The sequence below is a fragment of the Hemicordylus capensis genome, chromosome 2 (assembly GCF_027244095.1).
Source record: "Hemicordylus capensis ecotype Gifberg chromosome 2, rHemCap1.1.pri, whole genome shotgun sequence".
In the NCBI taxonomy this organism is placed as follows: Eukaryota; Metazoa; Chordata; class Lepidosauria; order Squamata; family Cordylidae; genus Hemicordylus; species Hemicordylus capensis.
Window position 1 is genome coordinate 198,780,887 of NC_069658.1, and position 20,462 is coordinate 198,801,348.

The 20,462-nt window shown below is 45.6% G+C and overlaps 2 protein-coding genes across 5 annotated transcripts in view; one reads left to right on the forward strand and one right to left on the reverse strand.

Moving 5' to 3' along the window:
• The window catches only part of CSAD (cysteine sulfinic acid decarboxylase), a 29,459-nt gene extending 26,242 nt beyond the window's left edge, over positions 1 to 3,217 (forward strand). For all 4 annotated transcript variants that reach the window (XM_053304034.1, XM_053304036.1, XM_053304035.1 and 1 more), the window contains 3 exons: positions 1,244 to 1,295; positions 1,971 to 2,060; positions 2,944 to 3,217. In XM_053304034.1, coding sequence (XP_053160009.1) covers positions 1,244 to 1,295; positions 1,971 to 2,060; positions 2,944 to 3,117 — 316 coding nt within the window. In that variant the 3' untranslated portion in view covers positions 3,118 to 3,217. The remainder of the gene's footprint in view (positions 1 to 1,243; positions 1,296 to 1,970; positions 2,061 to 2,943) is intronic.
• Positions 3,218 to 10,571: 7,354 nt separating this feature from the next.
• Positions 10,572 to 15,695, reverse strand: LOC128342075 (FAS-associated death domain protein-like). Its single transcript, XM_053288902.1, has 2 exons — positions 15,271 to 15,695; positions 10,572 to 13,019 (listed from the first exon to the last, which is right to left on the reverse strand). The coding sequence occupies exons 1-2, from the start codon at positions 15,587 to 15,589 to the stop codon at positions 12,727 to 12,729; spliced, it is 612 nt and encodes a 203-aa protein (XP_053144877.1). The 5' UTR covers positions 15,590 to 15,695; the 3' UTR covers positions 10,572 to 12,726.
• Between the last annotated feature and the right edge of the window lie 4,767 nt (positions 15,696 to 20,462).

Here is a 20,462-nt window from a genome sequence, read left to right on the forward strand (position 1 = left end):
TCAAATTTGAACCAAACCGGGCAAACTGGTTTTGTGCACATCCCTATCACTGAACTCCTAAATGTGTTTCTTGTATCAGACAATAGAAATAATTGAATTACAAGTCACCAAATAGAAAACAGGTTTATCTTGATGACAAAAATACAAAATACTGCTGTTGGACAGTTATCTTCTAAGAAAGGGTGATTGGCTTAGCCGTCATGGTTAATGGGTGATCCAGTAGGAAAACAATGGGGGCCAGGTACAGACAAAAAGAACTCCCAGAAGGTGCTAGAAAACCTATACAGGAGATGGAGTTTGCTGGAAGAGCCAATCTCCCTGTGGTAATAGAATAGATCCAAGAGGAAACTGGGCCATTTGGATACTTGAATGCAGGAATGCAGGGATGTTGCAAACTTGCTCTGGAGGGAACTGAGTAATGAAGATTGCATCTGAGGTAAGTCTCAGGCTGTAGGAATGAACCATGTGGTCAGCCTGATTTTAATAGATCAGAGAGTCTGTATTGGACCCTCATGAAAGTGAAATGCATTTGCCGTGCTTTCCCCTCTTTATGGCTTCCTAGATTATTCCAAACTCCAGTGCAAAAACACTGCTTATTCCTGGACTATTTTATCACAGACAGAGGTGCTCTTACCTCCAGATTTTAGGGCCCCGGACCATGGCCTCCAAGATCCTGGGGGGCCTCCTCCACATCAGGGGGGCCTCCTGCCACCACCCCACACCGCCTCGCTGCTAACCCGCTGCCAATCTTTCCCCCGTAATTTTAGCCACCATGTACACAGCTGCGGGGTGGGGGTGAGCAGAGCAGGCCTCTCTCCCCCCACACCCACAGCAGCAGCGGCGGGTGGAGCCGCTGCTGGGCCTGTCCATCTATCCCAGCAGCCCTTGAGAACTGTGAGGCAATCCAGCATATTTGTGCAGTTGGAATAGCGGCAGTAGGGGTTTTTTTTACGAGGGTGAGCCCTCGCAGCAGGGGCGGTCGAGGTACCAAAATTACCTAGGTGCGCCATTGATCACAGACACACATCAACTGTGTCAAACACTCCTGTAGGGGTGTAAGCCAAGCTAGTGGGAGTGTACCATCAGATCTGGGATCCAGTTCCCATAGCAATGGTCTTCCACAATTTGTCCTTAGGCAATAGAGTCGATAGCTCTGCACCAGCTGGTGTATGGCATGTAGCTCAGCCCAATTTCTTTGGCATTCTTTGCCAATTTCAATGGCATTCTCATTTTTTTTTTATAGCTATATGACTGCTGAGATTAAGAAGAGAGAAGGGTTTCAGCTGGTGATAGAGGTAAGGCGTAGAATGGAATCTATATTCAAGTAGCAGAGGTCACCTATGGGCCATGTGAACTGGCAATAAAAGAGAAAAGCTCTAAACATGTCCAGAGTTGTATTTATAGATTTGCATAGTATTTTCACACATAGGAAGCTGCCTTATTCTGATTCAGACCATTGGTCCATTGAACCTAGTATTGTTTACTCTGACTGGCAGCCATTCTTCATAATCTCAGGCAGAGAGGGATTTCCCAGTCCAGATCCTTCTGAAAATGTCAGGAACTGAACTCATAGCATGCAAAATTCAGGCTGTCGCCCCTCCCCAGTCTAAAATTAAAGAGCAAAGTTTCAGGATCAGAGGGTGTGACTTCCAATCAGAATTGAATCCTGGCACATCTCTTTCTCTCCCGTTCTTTTGAGATAAATATTATTGCCCTTTCCAAATGACTGAATGTAGTATCTCCCCAACCAGGCTGTGGTTAGCAATGTATTACTTTCCCTAAAGGAATGTGACTTTTCATACAAAGATTAACATTCAGTTTAATCTGTTTGTAACACAAACAGATAGGATTGATTTTGTGGGTACACACGTAAAGATACACACTACTAGCCCCCCCCCCAAAGGCAGGTACTGAAGAAATCTGGTCCAGAATGCTTTCCTAATCATTTTGTTTTCCTTTCTCTGCTATAGCCAGAGTTCATCAATCTGTGTTTTTGGTTTGTGCCTCCCAGTTTACGAGGAAAGGAAAAATGCACCGATTACTATGTGAGACTGGGAAAGGTAAGTATTGAGACCCCTAAAGGGTTGGGGAAAGAAGGATCCTAGAGTCTTTCTTCGCTGTGCAATCCAGAGTGTATGAGAGGTCAAAGATCTATGTGGAGTCAACAAAGCGTTATTCTTCTAAAGGACCTTGTCTCACCCCCTTCTTCTCCTCTGTCACAGCTAAGGACAGGATGTTGGGTTCGCAGACTGGAGTTGTACCAAATAAGAATTCCTCCGGGAATGAATTGGTAGAGGGCTTCTAGTCATTCTCTTGGTTTGACTGCGGGCTAGTCTAGGGCCAGAGGCAGATGCAGCTGTAAATCTAGTGGAAGTGTCCCACGGATCAGAATGCACTGTATTCTTGATTTCAGATAACTCTCTTTTGCTTTCTCTATTGTGTTGACAGAATTCACAAGTGACACAGTAGAGAGTAAGCCTCAGTTCATATGTTACCTGCACCTTCACATGGTGGGAGAATATCATCAGGTGTAAGTTGGGTGCTCATACCAGTCCCTACCTGCACAGTCTTCCATGCAATGTGTTCACGTATAAACTAGTTGCCGCACACCAGTGCCCAGCTATATGGACACACAGTGCACCTGTTCCCTCCTCCTTTTGAAGGGGAAAAGCTGTGTGAACTGGGTGTATGCATAACTGTGTCTCAGGATGGAGCACCCATCCTTTTATACATGAAGATTTAGCTTGCGGAGTATGCAGGGACATGGCCCTCCTCCAGTACATGAAGGCCAAAGTAGCATTCATAGAAATTAGCTCCATCTCTGAAAATAAACACCATACAGGTATGTGATAAAGGGTGGGGAGGAAGAAAAGTTACTTCTTTCCTTCCCATAACACCCTAATTCAATCCCTTAAAATGACTTTCCTGTTTTCCCTGACCTAGGTAGCTCCTGCTATTAAGGAGCGGATGATGAAGAAAGGGTCCATGATGGTAAGCTACCAACCACATGGCAGCAAAGTCAACTTCTTCCGCCAGGTGGTCACCAACCCAGCGGTCACCAGAGAAGATTTGGACTTCTTCCTGGATGAGATTGAGAGGCTTGGCAGAGACCTGTAGCCATTGTGCCTTCCCCTGTGTCACACCTTCCCTTCTCACTTGTGTGCTTTCTGCAACGGTGGTGGGACCTTGTCCTAAAATACACGAGCTTTTACACTTTTCTTGTTTCATTGCCCTTTTCTGCAAACTTTGCAAGCGTCAGGAAAAGCTACAGCATGCTAGTATGTGCAATAGGGTTGTCAACATTTCATTGCCAGAATGAGGGACATAAGTTTGGGGGGGCTGGTTGGGGGAGGGCAGGAGGTGTATGCAGTGGTAATCAAGAGCCTGAGTATCACCGACATATATGTAATTGAATTATATGCTATTGAATAATGCCAGCATTGTTATTATTTAGAACATATTCAAGTAATACCACTTTTCAACCAAAAACTTCTCAAAATAAGAAGCTGCTCACCCTGCCACCAAAATAAGGGACACATGCTGTCCCTATAGAAGGCAACATTTCATCACTTGGGCATTCTGAAGGAGGGCAAGAAGTATGGGGCGAGGGCCATTGATGGTCACATCTGACCCTTTTAGTCATGTGAACAAGTGCAGGCCCAAATACCCTGCCTGGGTGCTTTCCAGATTAGACCCTGCAATGGGGTCACATCATATCTCTGAAGTGCACTTCCATACTTCCTGTGTTGTGACACCACAGTCCCTATGCTGACAGCAGGGTGCCGTAAAGATTTCCAAAGCTTTGAATTTAATCGCTGCAATATAGTGCTATGACGTCGTATATCCGGCTTAAGAAAGTTGCTGGTTTTTTCGGTTTGTTAGTTTTCGCAAGACTGCTCCCCCTGCTGTTTACGTTTCAAATGTGATTTGCCTGAACAGAAGCATTTTGCTGCTGTTGAGCAGCTAATCTGGAAAGCACCCTGTACAGGTCATTTACTCCCCTAAATAAGGTCCATGTTCTCTTGATATATCCTTTATACATTTGCAAGTGACAAATGTATTTTGATGGATACAGACCAGAGGGAACACAGCCAGATCCAAAACAACTTCTGCCAATTAGATCTTCAATTCATACTCCGGAGCTGAACTAGTAAATAGCTACTTACCATGCATTTGGGTTACTTGTCTTATTGAATGTACTTTTCTAAAGCTTGCCTGTCAGCTGTATCTAGCTGACATGCTCCATCTGTTTTATTTGGCAAGGAGTCTCCTAATGTAAGCGGTGTTTATTGCATTTGGAAAATGTTAGTATTGAGGAAGCCGGATGTTATGCAATGAACAAAACACATATATTTATAGCGCCTGCAGACAAACTCTGAAGTAAGTAAAGAGAGAGAGGAACAACATGCATTGGCCAGCACTTCAATCTTTGTTTGGGCTTGCCACTGGAGCTCATGATGGCAATGTTTTCTCCATCACCATCCCCTGCTCAATTAATGTGCATCAGACTCATAAAAGCAGGGCTGTTACAAAGCAACTTTATACTCAGATCCACGCTATGAACTATTTAGTCACTTCATACAAAAAACAATGGACCTTCATAGCAAAGAGGCACATTGAGTACTGGTGCACTAGCGCAAGAGAATAGTGTAGCTGAGTTTAAAATAGTGATTCTGCAAAGGCCCTCTGGTGCAAAAGTTCCTATCGAAATAGGTGAGGCATGCTGCAGGTGTACTTGTGGTAGCACAACACTAGTCGGAACACAAGACAGTTTTGCACAAGTGGAAAAATCTTTCTGCATGTTTTGTTGCTCTAGATGTCAACCAATGTGTCTGTTTTCCTCTCAGATACTAGATGGCTATACTATGTGCCATCTTGGTTTCAGAAACGGATGTTCCTTAGTAATGCCAGCTTGAGTTGCAGCAAAGTACAAATGGTGTATTCGCACAGTGTGATCCTATGTAGGAGGTTTGCTCAAAATTAAGTCCTAACTCTTCAGTGGGATTTGCTTCTAGGTAAGTATGCATAGGGTCACAACCTTTAAATAGCTGCAAAAGCTGAGCAAAGGAACAGATAGGATTACAGGCATTTTAAAGGGGGAGGGAAACCACGAAGGATCGTTTCTTTACCATCTCCTTCTTTACCATCAATGGGTGCATCTCTCTGGCATGAGAGTAAGACTTCCCTCTTTGCCAGTTTGCACACGCTGGGAATGAGCCCTTTGTTGTGAACTACACCTGGTTTTGCACTCTGTACATGCTCAGAGGGAAAGAGGCAAAGTCACATCATACACAAACTGAATTGGTTCTTGGAGATGGTGACCATGTAGGATCTGGGCGCGCAAACAGAGATAGAGAGAGACACACTCAGAAAGTTCAATGGGCTTTATTATAAAAAGTTGCTCATCAGGATAAAATTCAAACAGGTCATCCAAATTAAAAACATGTTTCCGATTCAAGGTGTAGTGCAATGTGCCTAGTTAACATATGTGTGTGCAGTCGGTAATTACAGCTATCTAACAATCTAACAAATCCTAAATAAAACATTTAGAGAGAAGCAGAGAAAGGAGGAGGAGGGGGGGGCTTAGGAAGGGGGTAGCAGTGATTGGTAGGAAGGAGGGAAGAGGGATCCAAGGCTTGTGAAGGCAGCATATTACCAGGGTCAGAGGCTTGAGAACGGTGGATCTTTCAGCTGAAGAAGAGAGGCTGTAGCTGGGAACAGCAACTTGGGAGTGGTGGTCTGGCTTCTGGTGGTCAAGCAGGCTGGTCAAGCAGACAGTTTGCTCAGAGCGAGGCAGAGAGTGAAGGTACCATGGCTGGGGAAGTCTTGACTTCTCACTGCGCAGTGGAAGTCACAGACAGTTCCTGTCCATGGACAGAGTTCCTGCTTGTTGCCCCGCGGCTTAGCAGCAAACTCTGGGATTGCTCATGAGCAGATCTTGCTTGTAGGCACAAGATTGCTAGTAGGCAAAAGCCTCATTCTTTATAGTTGTATCTTCCTTTGATCCCCATAGAGTCTATTTGAAAAATCCTCACCCTTCTTGGGTCCCCAGAAAGGTGAAAATGCTGTTACCTTCTGGATAATGTCTTTTAATTATTCTGGATATTAGCCCAGTCTAGGGAGATCTTAATCTCATCTTCTGTTAGCTGCTATTTTGAGGAGGGGACATTGCCCAAAGCAAATCTGCTGCATCTCTGAGCTGCAAATGGGCATCTTCTCTTGTCCCAGATTTGCTAGCCTGATCCCAAAAGGTGTTACAAAGGGTGTTAGTACAAGGACTAAATCTACAGGTGTTTTCTTTGTGTGCATTTACCTAGAGTCGAATTTCTATAGAGAGCAACTGAGTATAGCAGAGCAATCATTGACAAGGATTAACATAGACTACTTGCAACAGGAAGGGGAAGATCAGCCTCTGGCCTCTTCCACAGACATTATCTGATAGTGAGTTACATTTTAGCATATTGATTAGCTCAGGCCTAGCCCTTGTGTTTCTGTGAGTACCCATTTCACAGTACAATGCTGGGTTGCCTCCTCTTTCACAGAGCAGTACATGAGGCAGTCCTGAGATCTGGGTGTCAGTTCACCTTGAGTTCAGGCATTTAATTAAACTCTTATAAAGTGGAATCAGACACAGGCCTGGGTTCCATATAATTCTGGGTTGGTGGCTCTGGGTTTAATGTTGGGGTTGGGGTGTGTGTGTCCCCAACATATTCTCCAGTGTGCCTCCCAACTGTACCTGGAGCAGAACTGAATGGGGACCATTGCACTGTGGCTACAAGGCCCTGCAGTCACCACTTGGTGCTCCCCACCCCACCCACTGCGTATTCACCAGATGCTGTTTCACCCATGAATATGACACAGGCCATCATCCTTAGATTTCATTAGCTGTAAGTTATGGGGGCTAGGGGATTATAAAAAGGCATATAATTTCCCATTATATGGGAAATTCTGGTCACATCTAAAAAAGGACATTGTAGAGCAGGAGAAGGTGGAGAAAAGGGCAACCAAGATGATCAGGGGCCTAGAGCACCTTCCTTATGCGGCAAGGCTACAACACCTGGGACTGTTTAGTTTAGAAAAAAGACTGCGGGGAGACATGATAATCATGCATGGTGTGGAGAAAGTCAATATAAATTTTATCCCTCTCACATAACACTAGAACCAGGAGTCATCCCATGAAACTGACTGCCAGGAAATTTAGGACCAACAAACGGAAGTACTTTTTCACACAACACATAATCAACTTGTGGAATTCTCTGCCACAAGAATGTGGTGACAGCCAACAACCTGGATGGCTTTAAGAGGGGTTTGGATAACTCATGGAGGAGAGGTCTATCAATGGCTTCTAGTCAGAGGGCTATAGGCCACCTCCATCCTCAAAGGCAGGGCTGCCTCTGAGTACCAGTTGCAGGGGAGTAACAACAGGAGAGAGGGCATGCCCTCAACTCCTGTCTGTGTGCTTCCCAGCAGCCTCTGGTGGGCCACTGTGTGAAACAGGATGCTGGACTAGATGGGCCTTGGGCCTGATCCAGCAGGGCTGTTCTTATAATCATTAGTGACACATACACCTGGTTTCTATATACTCTTTTCTCCCCAGAATGGAAGTGAAGTGAGGTATTGATCTATTTTATTTTTAACAACTTTTACCCTGCCTTTCCATGATAAAACAATTCTAAGGTGGCCTTCAGTGAGTAAACAATGAAAAACAATCTAGCACAATATTAAACATAGAACAGGATTAAAAGTGGACTACACTACAGAGCTGTCATTAGATATGCTTATCCTTAACAGTCTCCCCTTTCCTGCCAAATCTGCAATATGGACATAATAAATTGTATGTATTTGCATTGCATTTTGCATTGGCAGGGCAATCCAAAACTCAAAAACTTTAAAGGTATCAGCAAAGCAAGGAGTCCCTCCCCGCTCTTTCTAGTGTGTATCTTATCCTGAAAAAGCTGGCATTAAAGTTGAGAAGTTACTTGCATACAAGTCAATGGAGGATGTCCCAACAGGTGTGCTCTCAGAATGTATCCCCACATATGCTGGGGCCAGTATCATTTGAACCTGCCAAAACTGCTCTCTTCTGTTTTCTCTACTGCATAGACAACACTCACAAGTGATGCATTAGGGACTAAGCCCCAGTTCATACATTGCCTAAGCCAGCAGATGGTGGAATGGTACCTTCTGCCCCTCTAACATGAAGATGTTGTCATGTATAAGTAGAGATGTAAAATACTTTCCTGCAATTTTGAAGCTATGGGCGGGGGGACCGGTGTCCTCCTCCCACTCCCCTGGGGTTTCTTGGAAAAAAGAAGTTTGGGGGAACATTTAAATATATGCAATACCTTTTTGGGGGGAGGTATCATATTTAAACACACTTTACTGTTCCAAAGACACAAAACGGAAGATGCAGAACTTAGTACATAAGATTTCCCTTTTAAAAAATTAATCTAAGCCATTTATACTTCTAAATGTCATTTGTTTTTGTTTCTTTAAAAAATAACTTTATTTAAAAACACACACCATACAATATTACAATTCAGAGAAGGAAGAAATCCAAAGAAATAAAGAAATAACATTTGAGGTAATTGTCATAAGGTATTGTAATATCATTTGCACCATCCGCTCAGGTTTTCAATAATGTTCTGTTCTTTTCTTTCCTTCCCCTGTGATTCCTGTTTCATGATTGCAATGGAGGGTGCTCCGCTTAATAAGGTTTTCAGTCAGACCTATTTGGAGTTCACCATAACTGCTCTAATTTTGGTACTATTGTGTTATAATCTGTCCGTTTTATTATGCTGAGTCTCTTTTCTTGTATGTAAGCATGTAAGTATGTATGTTTTAGCTATGCACTGGTCCATGACCGTAATAAAGGACTGACTGAACATTTGATAGATGACAATCTATGACATCAAAATCATTCTTAAACAAATATATCTTTCCAAACTTGAATTGTTCCCTTACTTCCGTAATTTTTATAATTAAAAAATAATAATAGACCATGCCAGATCATAAAGATAAAGATTGAATCATACCTTTTGGAATATTTAGACAATAGGCTGGTTTTTAAGCTGTTCCTATATGCCAAAGTTTATTATACCAGTCCTCTAAAGATAACACTCCCTTTCCAGTTTTTAACAATGATCAGTTGGGCTGCTATTAACATATAAGAGAATAAAACGATCCTCACGATCATGTAAGGTGGCTACCCTCTTTTGTGGGGAGGAAGCCTGAAAGTGCTTACCTCCCCACAGACTATCAGGGAGCCCCCCCGGGTGGCTGGATCGACCGCCCAGATGATTACCGGCTCCATCATGGAGTTGGTTGAGACGGTGGGGTCCGGGGGCTTCCTGGCCCTTGGAAGTCCCATAAGGCACCACGCAAGTGCACGGTGCCTTTTGGGGAGCCTCCCAATAGCGGGAGGCTTGTTGTAGCGTCCTGGTCCAGAGGCTACTTGTGAGTCAGTGCGGCATGGAGCTGCCCCACCCTGACACACAATCAAGGAACCAGCTTTTCAGGTGCTCTCATGCCCCAAACCTGGGTTTAGCGGCGGGCTCTGTAAGTGGGCCTGCCTCAAAGGGGAGCCACATGGCTCTCGTTGCTACTCATGATTGGGAGAAATCGGGCTAGGCTTCCATAGCCCGTTTTATGCCGATTGTGGGAATAGCTTCAATAAGTCTTTAGATTTCAATGACTCTTGTTCTCCTGAAAAAGATACCCAACAAGGCCAAAAAAAGAATCTGACCATCTCTTTACAAATCTCACTGGGGTCATATACCATCTATGGATTATCTTAATATAATTTTATTTAATTTGAGCTGAAACTGAATGTAAAGACTTACTAGACCAGATCCTCCATGCCCTTCATTAAAGACCTTTGGTAAACCCATCTCCCAAATGGATTTTAATCCAGTCAATTTTTAAACTCTTGTCCTAACAGAGTCGAATAGAGCTTAGAAATTAATCCTTCTACTTCATAACCACTTTCTAACACCAATGCCCCAGATATATATAGTGTTAGAGACTGACAAGATATATATAGTGTTAGAGATTGATTGGTTGCACAAGCTGCTGCTTGTGCAACCTGGTGTATCTGGAAGTTTCTCTTATTTGGCCAGTTGAAAATTAGGGGAGGGGGAGTTGAAAAGAAATAAAGAAGAACCCAAAACACCAAAGAAGCCTCCTGCAGCAAAGACCTCTCCCCACCAGGTTCTTTTTTTAGAGGGGCCAGGGGCAAAATGTCACTTGAGCCTCCCACCCGACTCCGTTCTTCTCACTGCATCCTGTGTGTCTCAAGGTAATGTTTTTCACAGTTTGAAGGAAAATGCTAGATATACATATAATCTTTTCAGAAACTATCTACAGAGATCCGAATTAGCACAACAGCATGCTAAGAATTTATTACAGAAAGGCATGGATCTCAATATTTTCAGAACATTGATGGAAGATGTGAAGCATCAGCAAACATCTATCCAAAATCAATGCACTATTTGGTATCCTCTGCATTTGTGTGGACATTAGAAAACAGAGACATTGTTGGAAGCGGCATTTATATTCTGTATCAACAGGAATCCGTCTGAATAACATTTTATTCATCTGTTGCTGAATAACATTTAGGGAGTAAAACTCCATCAGCCAAGGCAGCTGCAGCAGCCCAACTGATCCAAAAAAGACTAACTGGAACCAACACATATACCCGGCTTCTTCAGCTTTGGGAGCCAGAGGCACCTTTTGGACTGAACTTCACTATTCCCTCTAAGTCGTGTGCACATGCACGCACTCAAAAGTTTCTGGATGTCCGCTCAGTTCATGTTAGATCCCACTCAGGTTGAATCAGGAAGGCCACATTCTGAATGCAGGTGCGGGCACACGCTGCCTTGATCGTGCCGCCCAGAACAAAACTCATTCTGCACAAAGATGTAAAAAATTAGAGGGCCGCTGCTGGACTTCCAGGTGAAAGTCTGGTCCCCCACACCCACTTGGGCCCCCCAAATGCTCCCAATAATGCCCTGGGTCAGGAGCCGGCTGCTCTGTCACCTGCCCCTGACAGCTGAGGGCACGACTGTGCTGAGAACAGGCCGTGGCCCACCGGCAGCCCACCCAAGGTCTTCTTGTGTGCCTGTAGTGGCTGAGGGCAGCGGCGGAGTGCTGCGGCCGGCCCGATCTCCCCTGCTGATCAAGGCTCTGGCTGCGGAGGGGCTGCGGAGGCTTGGGTGTTGTTGCTGATGCTGAAACACAGACCTTTTCAGCAACAAGAGGAGGCAAGAGGAAGGAAGAACCAAAGTGGCCGCCCTCAGAGGACCATGAAGCTTCAGTTCCGACCAAGCTCGATGCTGTTTCCCATCCTTTTTCTCCTCTTGTTCTGCGAGTGTGTTGTGAAGAAAGACCACGTCTCCCTTCTCGTCCTTCCCATCCCAACATGCTTGGGGGGTGGAAGGGAAGGGGGCAGAGCTGCTTTTCTCCCCCACCCCCACTTCCCGCCCTTTTACTCCTCTTGAACTGAGTGTGATGAGAGGGAGAGGAAAGACCGACTAATGTCACCCTTCTCCTCCTTCCCATCCCAACACACTTGGGATATGGAAGGGAAGGGGGCAGAGTTGCTCCCTCCTCCAGTTACTTGAAGGAAACAGAGGGTTGACCTGTCTCTTTAATGTGAGCCATGGAGGAGCTGCATTTGGGCCGTGAGGGAAAATTACTGGCGAGGTGCCTCATTCTGCCCCCACCCTTTACCTCCCCCCCCCAAGCAACGGGATTTTGTGTAGGAGGAGGAGACCCTGGTGCAGGAGTGGTTTAGTCCCAAGACTAACATTTGCTGCTAAACTATTAGCAGCAGGTGACTGAGTTGAAAACTTTGATACAGAGATCCTAGCTTTGTGGGTGTATGTTTGTTTTTCTGAGGGAGGGGAAAAGGTTACATAAGAACAGCCCTGCTGGATCAGGCCCAAGGAAGCCCATCTAGTCCAGAATCCTGTTCCACACACTGGCCCACCAGATGCCACTGGGGAGCCCATAGGCAAGAGCTGAGGGCATGCCCTCTCTCCTGCTGTTACTCCTCTGCAACTGGTACTCAGAGGCATCCTGCCTTTGAGGCTGGAGGTGGCCTATAGCCCTCCGACTAGTAGACGCTGATAGACCTCTCCTCCCTGGTTATCCAAGCCCCACTTAAAGGTGTTGTGGGAAAGAGAGTGCAAAACGTTTGGTCTGGAGCTGCAGACACCATGAGGTGATGTTTCCAAAGGAGAAACATTGTTAAACTGCTTGCTCTTGTGTGACTATTTGAGATTGGAGCTGCGGGGAGTCAATTTATCCCAATTTCTGCTTCTGTGTGAGTAAAGATCAAGGTAGGAGGCAGGGAGAAGGGCAGGACATTTCTTCTTCTTCCTACCTTGTTCAAAAGCTGGGGAGGGCCCACTCATCCTACCCAGCTGATGCTTAGCAGACAATCATACTCCTTGCCTCCTAGCTTGTTTTTCACTCACAAATGACCCCAAATCAGGAGCATGGACAGCTCCTGAAACTAGGTAAGACCAGGGCTTGCCGGCCTGCCCACTAAGCGAACTAAGTGGCCACTTAGGGCGCCAAGCGGGCAGGGGCAGAAACGGCCTAGGTTACATGGGATCCAGGGTCGGCCTGCACCCTTCACCCATGCAGGCGGGCCTTGGGGGCAGGCATACCTTGTCTGTGCACAGGTGGGTGCGCCCTGTCACCCTGCACTCAAGTATTCCTTCAAGCATTCTCTACCAGGAACTTATAAGCATCATGGTCAAGAGGCACCCTCTCCTGGCTCAGGATGCCAAACAGGTGCGCTGGAGTGGCTCTCTCTCTTGCATTATTCTTCCACTCCATAAGCATATAGAAGGCTCGCATGGCCTCCGTGGAATTCTCCTCTTCAATCTGCTCCAGGCGTGTAGTTGTTACGCCTAGGAACTCTATTCCGATCTGCTTCCATTTCTTGCCCATGTTTCCGGCCAGTGTCATCAGTTTCGACTCTGGAACCCGCATGGAGCCCGCATTTTGCCCTGCAAAATGGAGTGGAGAGGGAAAGGAGAGAGAATTAGATGCAAAGGAGAGGAACTGGCATGGAGTGCCTCCTGCTTGCCTCTGCAGTGACACAGGACTACTTAGAGCCACATGCACATCCAGGTAACCACACAAGAAGGCTCCCTCCTCCCCAGTTTTTCCCAAACATACCTAAGTTAGTCACTTGTAGCCTTAAAGAATCTTTATTTACTTATTGCTTATGAAGCATATTAGTCACATTATGTAACACCCAAGGCTATGTATGCATAATGAAGAATTAAAATAACCTTGACAGTGCAATCCCAAAACACAACGTTATCATTACATAAAGTGGCATCAATATGCCTTATAATCAATAAGCAAATTTATTTAAGGCCACAAATTAACAAAGGAAAGTGGGGGCAGATAGAATTGTACATTTTTTTGATAGGCTATGAAGTTTCATGAATTGATTTGAAAGGTGGCCAGGGTCTTTCCAGAAATCGAAATGGTCAGTTGACCCACCCTAATTGTAGCTGCCATGTTAAATGGGAAGCCATATCTATTGGGGACATCTTTGGAGAAATACTGAGATTTTTAAAGCAGCAGAAGTTAGCCATGCAGACTGCACTGGTCACACTGGTCTCTGTCTGCATGTGTTAACCAATGCGAGGTTAGCACAGGTCAAAGTACCCTGCCTCTACAGTCCATCTGCTTTCTTGAATAAGGCCTTGTATTCTTAAATATCTTTGCAAGGACAAATGTAGTTTGAGGCTGAGCAAAGCTTCTCTACCTTTTGTACTTTCCAACAAGCAGCAGAGGCCAGATAAAAACATATACTGAGTTAGACCCTTGGTCCATCTAGCTCAATAGTGTCTACACAGACTGGCAGTGGCTTCTCCAAGGTTGCAGGCAGGAGTCTCTCTCAGCCCTATCTTGGAAATGCCAGGCAGGTAAATTGGAACCTTCTGCATGCAACCATGTAGATGCTCCTCCCAGAGTGGCCCCATCTCCTAAGGGGAATATCTCACAATGCTCACATGTAGTCTCCCATACAAATGCAAATCAGGGTAGACCCTGCTTAGCAAAGGGGACAATTCATATTTGCTACCACAAGACCAGCTCTCCTCCCATACAATCTCCCTGCTCTGCACCAATTTGTTTCAAAGTAAAAATTAACCGACTCATTCTTCTGAAGGTCTTTCCCTGTAAACTCCATTCATGTCCCTTCCAAAAATATTTAGTTCTAGAAAGAGAACCAACAGGAAGCTTGACAAGGCTGCTCAGTTAACAAGTGGAGTTTTCAACCTGGGTCTTTTGTTTTTGTTTGGCCTGGCTGCTCCCGTATGTTTGAGAGGCTGATAGCAGGCAGAAATCTGTCAGTAAGTTTCCCCATGCCAGGAAAAGCATCACCTTTTAATTGTTGTGTAGTTTTTAAAGGGGGTGGGGAGGATGGGGAAAGGCAATTTTACTTAGGAATCAAACTTATTACTCTATCTGTTCAAGGAACTCGCCCGGCTAATCCCATATGTGCAGAGGTTGCTTAGGAATACCATCTGTGTGGAGGTTGTTTAAGGATTACTCAGTGATGGATGAAAGGGACTTTGTACGTGCCCCGAGACATACTCTTCTTCCTTAGTTCTTTACAAGTTTGGATACCAACATGGTGCCATCTCTCTGAACCCCTGTCCAGCCATTATGCTGTACATGTGTACAGGTACTTGTACACAAGCACTTTACATGTTTTTATGTGAGTGTCTGGGCACAGAACCCCTCAAATGCAGGCTGCAGAATGGAAGTGTATTACTGTATGTAATACAATGAACATTACTGTATGTGTACTGAACAGTGTATGAATAACTGTACGTGTCTCCAGATTTGTACATGCAAACATAATGTGTGCAACAGGCTTCTGAGATTCTTTCAACCTCCTCTCCTCTTATCCCACCTCTTCTGAGAAGTCTTTCACTAAACTCCTTGGGCCTCAAGCCCACATCATTCTGTGCCATTACATCTGCATCTGTTCCCACTCTTGCCTCCCTTTCTCCACCTTCCCTCATGTCAAAAAGTAGATTGTAAGTTCATGGGGGCAGGGGCCTGTCTATTTTCATATGCGTTCTGTGAGCACCATGTATATTAATGGTACTGTATTAACCCTAATACAAACCACCACAGGACGACCCGGGACTGAGCCTCGGATAAAATGAGGCTCTGAGCAGCAGCAAATAACGCCTGGTACTCAGTTGGCTCAGGGTGTTTTCCCGGGCTCACCTGCTGCCGCCGCTTGCATGGGGACTTCCATCCTAGGAGGTGGCTCCTCCCCGGCCCTCGCCATTTCGCCTAGGGGGAGGTGGCATCTTCTCAGAAGATCATTCCTTGGGATCTTACGCAGCACTTCGGCGGTGACCTCCAGTTCTTTCGCGGGGTAGTGCTGCATGAGGAGCTCGGCCAGCTGGACGCGCGTGGCGCCGCTTAGCCTCCCGCGCGGGATCCCAGAAGGCTGGATGAAGGACAAGTGGTAGGCAAAAGTGCGCAGTTCATCGTCCGCCAGATCGTTGAGGATCGCAAGCAAGAGCTCCGCCACTGCCATCGTGCCTCCTCACCGACGGTGGGCGGGGGCGCAGACAAAGCACCTGGGGTGCCAGAGAAGTCCAAACAAAAGCCTGCTCCCCAATTCCACCTGGACGGCGCGGAAAAACTTTCTAACTGCCAATGAGGAAGCGAGGAGAGATCCGGGTTCTAGCGCTTTTGTCCAATCACAATGCCCCAGTCAAGTTTGAATGGAGGGGGCATTGAGCTCCCCCCGTCGCAATCTCTGGTAAGAAGGAATTTCTGAATGAATGGTTTCCTCGGGACAGTGGGGGACAGGACGGGCCAGAAGTAGAATTTGAATAAACTTGTTGCGAAACAAAGGTGAAGAAAAGAAAGGAAGCGAAAAAGGGGGATATGTTAAATGCAGTTGATAATTTATGATAAAGACGTATAGGGGATATGTATGTTAGAGACACTTAATAAACACGATCCGAAACCGCCGCTGTGTTGAGAGTTTTACGTACCCCTTTCCAGCCAGAACCGGGTCAGAATTAAAAAGGACCGTTTTCATTTGGGGACGGGGGAGGATTGTTTTGCAAACAAGCAGCAGCGGCGGGATAATATTAGAGGCACACGGAAGAGTAGTTGGTGAGTTCTGTGCATTATTAACATTTTATCAACTCCTTGCCAAACCAAAACTATTTTTAACAGCCACAGAAAGGTGAAATTCCCTATGTGGACAAGGCATTTTCCACATCAACCAACCACATTCACACGCTACACATAAGGCTCAATCAGGAGCTCTTAATCTGGTCCAGATTAAGGTATATTACCTGGGGTGTCCATGATGTGGGCCCATGGAAAATTCTGCTGCACTGAATTTAATTTGCTTCCAGGTCAGCCAAAATAAAGTTCTTGAAAATAGCTATCCTAAGTAGTCCCCCACTCTTAATTGTTACTGGAGCCTTATGAAAATATATTGACCAACGTCCAGAGCAAGTGTAGCCACAATGGGAGCAGCTTCCTCTCAACTGGAGACTTCTGCAGTACTACAGCTGTGCATGTGGAGGGAAGGATTTGGGGCCATCTTTCCTGCCTTCAGAAGTACTCTGTATTATTATTATTATTATTATTAATCTACATTTTATATCCCGCTCTCCCTCCAAGGAGCCCAAAGTGGTTTACCTTCTGAAACCATGACATCATAAGAACAGCCGTGCTGGATCAGGGCTGCATGATCCTCAGGGACATAGTTTCAGAAGGTGACAGGGCACTTCCAAAGGCAGGGGAGATTGGCCAAAATAGCTCCCCCCTGTGCACAGGCATTGCATTGCCAAGGCAAAACCAAAACATTTATAGGTTATTAATAACAAGAATTGGAAGGATTCCTCAAGGGCCTTCCAAATGCCAGGTGTGCTCTTTAGCACCAACCAGTTATTGCTTTTCTGCTTGGAGTTGCAAGTAGACTTGCATGGCTGCTTTCACACCAGCATTTTGTGTGTGCTTTCATAGCCCTATATTCCATCCACACAAGTGGGCTGGCCATAGTGTAAGATGGTGTTATTGATTCTCCCTGTTACCCTTTGTGTTTATATTGTGTCTGGATTTGTGCAGGCACAGCACATATACCTGTGTACACCTCTGTTAGTAATTGTTTTAAATGACTTATACCTTGCCAACTTATTTACATAATGTTACTATAGGTGCAAATACAATGTAAACACAAATACAGTATTAATGCTAAGTAAGTGTGGCATTGAGTCACAAAAGAGTTTAGTTTTAGCCTCCCCTCCACCCGCCAAAAAGCCGTGCTTCATTGGTGGCAGCTGCAAGGGATGAGTGTGCTCTGGCAAGGAAGGGCAGAGGTATGCCAATGGGGCTCCCCCCCCCGAACAACTGGACACATCAAAACCACATTTATCCAAAAAGATAGGATAGGAGTGCTACCAGCAGTTCACATGTGAAATCAACAGAGGTGCACCTAGGTAATTTTGGAGCCTGGACGTAAAGGCCCTTAGAGCCCCCATCCACAGTATTTAACATATTTGAACGTGACCACACCACTTGGGACAGACTAAAAAGGATATGAAGGCCCCTGGGGTGTGTGGAGATCCTGGACTTTGGCCCTGAAGTCCAGGGGTAAGAGTATCTCTGGCAATCAATATGTTGTTCTACAAAAGTTGGATTTTAGGCATAAATGCAACAATTTAAGTGCAGGGGAATTATAGACTGGCAAAGATGACAATGTTGTGTAAAGCCCCTTTAAAGAGTGAGATAACAAGATGTAAAACCCCATCTGACAGCATCCTAATTAACCATGCGTTTCCTTATATCCAGTTTTTCCAACTCAATTACTGCTCATAAATGCAGTTTCTTAGCATTGAACATGCATCGTTTCTGCAAACTAGAGCCAAAAGGTCATACTGTCTGCAACCACATGTATAACTTGTGAGTCCCACTTTGCAGGAAACCAAATGATTAAGATGAGCAAAGGATAATCAGACCCTTGGCTAGGACACAGGGTGCCCCCCTGCTGAAAAGTATGTCTTCTCCACAGATTGCACATTTTTCTTTCTTTATTTAAAATATGTATCTCCTGCCTTTTGTACAGGAAAAGTGGCTTTACAACCATCATTAAAAACACAGACAATAAAAGCACCATAAATAGATTGAAAGAGACAAGAGCCAGGAATAAACAGTATAACAAGACTCATGAAATCTCCAAGATTTGCTGTAACAGCCTGAAGGCCTTCTTAAAGAGGTAAGTTTTCAAAAGCAGGAAACGGAGTGAGCCAGATCTCCAGGGGCAGAGAGTTCTATAGCCTTGGCACGGTGGCTGAGAAAGGCCTCTCCTACACGGTCACCAGCCACCCCTTGCCTTGGATAAAGATGGGATGCACAAGAAGGCCTTCTGAAAGGCCTTAAGAGAGCAAGCAGGTGCATACGGGACCTAAGCCATTTAGAGCTTTAAAGGTAAAGACTAGCACCTTGGATTGAATCTGGAAACTTATAGGAAGCTAGTGCAGGGCTGGCATTATCTAGTCCCACTCAGCAGCCTTGCTACCACATTCTGTGCCAGCTGAAGTTTCCAACCCCCTTCATGTGGGTTTGCCCCCTGCCCCCTAGCCTTCATGGGGAGCCCCACTTAGAACTCATTGCAGTAATCCAATCTCAAGGTGACCAGAGCATGCGCTCCTATGGCTAGAACTGCCTTTTCAAGGACATATGCTGCTGAGACACCAACTGAAGCTTGGCAAGGGAGCCACCTGGATATCCCAGTTCAGCCATGGATTAAGGAGCACCTCCAAGTGGCACACCTGAGTTTTGAGGGGGAGTGCAACCCGATTCAACACTAGTAGGTGCCCTGTTCCTTGACTAACATCCCCACTGACCAGGAGTCTGGATTCCGTTTATTGGCCCACATCCAGATCTTCAGCACTTTCAGGCACCAGCCAGGAACTTCCACATCAGCCCTGCTTCTCCAGTGGAAATGAGAGATAGAGCAGAGTGTCACCAGCATATTGGTGACACTGAGATCCAGATCTAGACGATCTCCTCCAAGGGTTTTATGTAGATATAAAATATCATGGGGGACATGAACAAACCTCAGAGAGCACCCCCCATCAATGGCCATTGGAGCAGAAGTCCCAAACACCAACTTCTGAAACCTAATCTCCCAAAAAGGATTGGGACTACTGTAATGTAATGCCCCCAGTTCCCACCCAGAGAGGTGACAGATGTTATCAAATGCTGTCAAGATGTCCAGGAGAATTAATAGGGGCCCACTTCCCATCAGATTTTTGACAAAGATTATTGGTCAGATTCTGGAATATCCCAGTAGCCGTAACAATCTGATAGGGATGTGCGAGCCGGCTCGGGCGGTCTAAAGTCGAACCCAAAAGATGGAGGGCGGTGCCAGTTCAAGTTTGGACCAGACTCCTGCCCGGTCCGTGGAACTGGCTCGCAGGCTGGCTCGGGGTGGGTGGGGGGTGGGGTATATTTGTAAAGGGGAATCCTAGCTGGATTCCCCTTTACAAGCACAGGGGGTTTCCTAGCCTAAAAAGGCTTTCCTTTAACTTTAAAGTGGTGTGGGGTGGGTAGGCAAAATGCTTTATTTTAACCTTTAAAATGAAGCCCAACCAGCAGTGGGGGTGGCCACTGCAATGTTGGAGACTTGGGAAGTGGTGGGGGCTCTTCCAACTGCCCCGCTGGCCTCCCAAATGATAGTCAAGGCCAGTCTCGTGGGCTGGGCCAGAACTAGCCAGGCTCAGTCAAGCCCAAGCCTGAGCTGCTCAAGGCGGCTCGAACCCAGTCCAGAATTGAGCTGAATTGGGCTAACATCCAGCTTGTACATCTCTACAATTTGATGGTAGCACCTGAAAAAGACATTGCTAATGATTACATTTCAAAGCAGGGTTGAACCAAGTGCTTTGGTCCTGTGCAAATGAATTTGGGAATTCAAAGACAATAAACAGAGATTAAAACCATGACAATGGTATATGATAGTCCTAAGAGAAAAAGAGACAGGTCTCGGCTCCCAATTTTACAGAATTTTGTAAAATTTCCTGTAATTGAATCATAGTGAATGGGCAGGTGTAGAGAAATCCTGGTTATTGAGGAAGTCCATCTCCTGAAAAGTTATTGGAAGGCATTCTGCCCTTCATGAATTCTTTGAGGTTCTCAAAGAATGATCCTCTAGCAAGGATTCATATGCATTTTGGGCAAGAGGTACCCCTTCTTGGTTGAGGATGTTGTACAGCTGGGCTTCAGTGGCTCTCTCTTCATCTTTCTCACAGTTCCTCCAGGCCAAAAGCATGCAGAAGGCTCGCATGACTGCATTAGAGGGATTCTCTTCTTCAATCTGCTCTAGACAGAAATGTTCCAACTCCAGGAATTCAATCCCAATCTGCCTCCATTTCTTGCCCATATTT